This window comes from Limulus polyphemus, unplaced genomic scaffold (assembly GCF_000517525.1).
Source record: "Limulus polyphemus unplaced genomic scaffold, Limulus_polyphemus-2.1.2 Scaffold31805, whole genome shotgun sequence".
Taxonomy (NCBI): Eukaryota; Metazoa; Arthropoda; class Merostomata; order Xiphosura; family Limulidae; genus Limulus; species Limulus polyphemus.
The window spans coordinates 1-668 of record NW_013697415.1 but is presented as its reverse complement, the minus strand read 5'-3'; the positions used below and the strand labels follow the sequence as shown (position 1 = coordinate 668).

The 668-nt window shown below is 40.1% G+C and overlaps 1 protein-coding gene across 1 annotated transcript; it reads left to right on the top strand.

Moving 5' to 3' along the window:
• Window positions 1-19: 19 nt before the first annotated feature.
• Window positions 20-664, top strand: LOC106477598 (the record flags this gene model as incomplete). Its single annotated transcript, XM_013938143.1, has 1 exon — window positions 20-664. A coding segment is annotated over one exon (645 nt), but the record flags the coding sequence as incomplete, so codon positions are not given.
• Window positions 665-668: the final 4 nt, after the last annotated feature.

Sequence of the window (668 nt, the reverse complement as noted above, 5' to 3'; positions counted from 1 at the left end):
AGAAGTGAGGGACTAAGAAAGAGCCCAAAAGCTCATTAGGGAATTGTGCACTGCGTTGCCAACCATTGATGATGGTGATATTTCCAGGGTCACAGACGAATGGAAACTGTACAGGGCTGAGGATATAAAGGAAGATCAGATCTACAGAGAAGGCAATTTGGTACGAATAGATCACTTCTGGAATTATGTCTTAAGTTTGAAGAATGCTAATGGAGAGCTAAAGTATTCATATTTAAGGAAAGTAGTACTTACGTGTCTGTGCATTCCCCATGGTAATGCCGAAGTGGAAAGAAGCCTGTCAGTTAATAAGAAGCTTGTTACTGCAGAAAGATCACTACTGTCGGAGGAATCAGTAAATGGACTAAGACTTACCAGGGATGCAGTGTCTATGTACAAAACAATTGCAGATGTGCCTGTAACAAAGGAATTACTGAGAAGTGTAAAGCAAGCTCACAAGAGATACACAGCGAGAGTAGAGGCAGAAAAATCAGAAGCTCTGTTATTGGATAGAAAAAGAAAGGAAGAGGCTCAACAGCAGGAAATGGAGAAGAAAGCTCTTGAAGAGCAGAAAGACAAGAAAAGAAAGCTTGATGATAAAGAAAAGAAGGTTAAGAAGAATGAATTGGAGATGAAGGCTGACATGGATAAGGCAAAGCAGATTTTTGAAG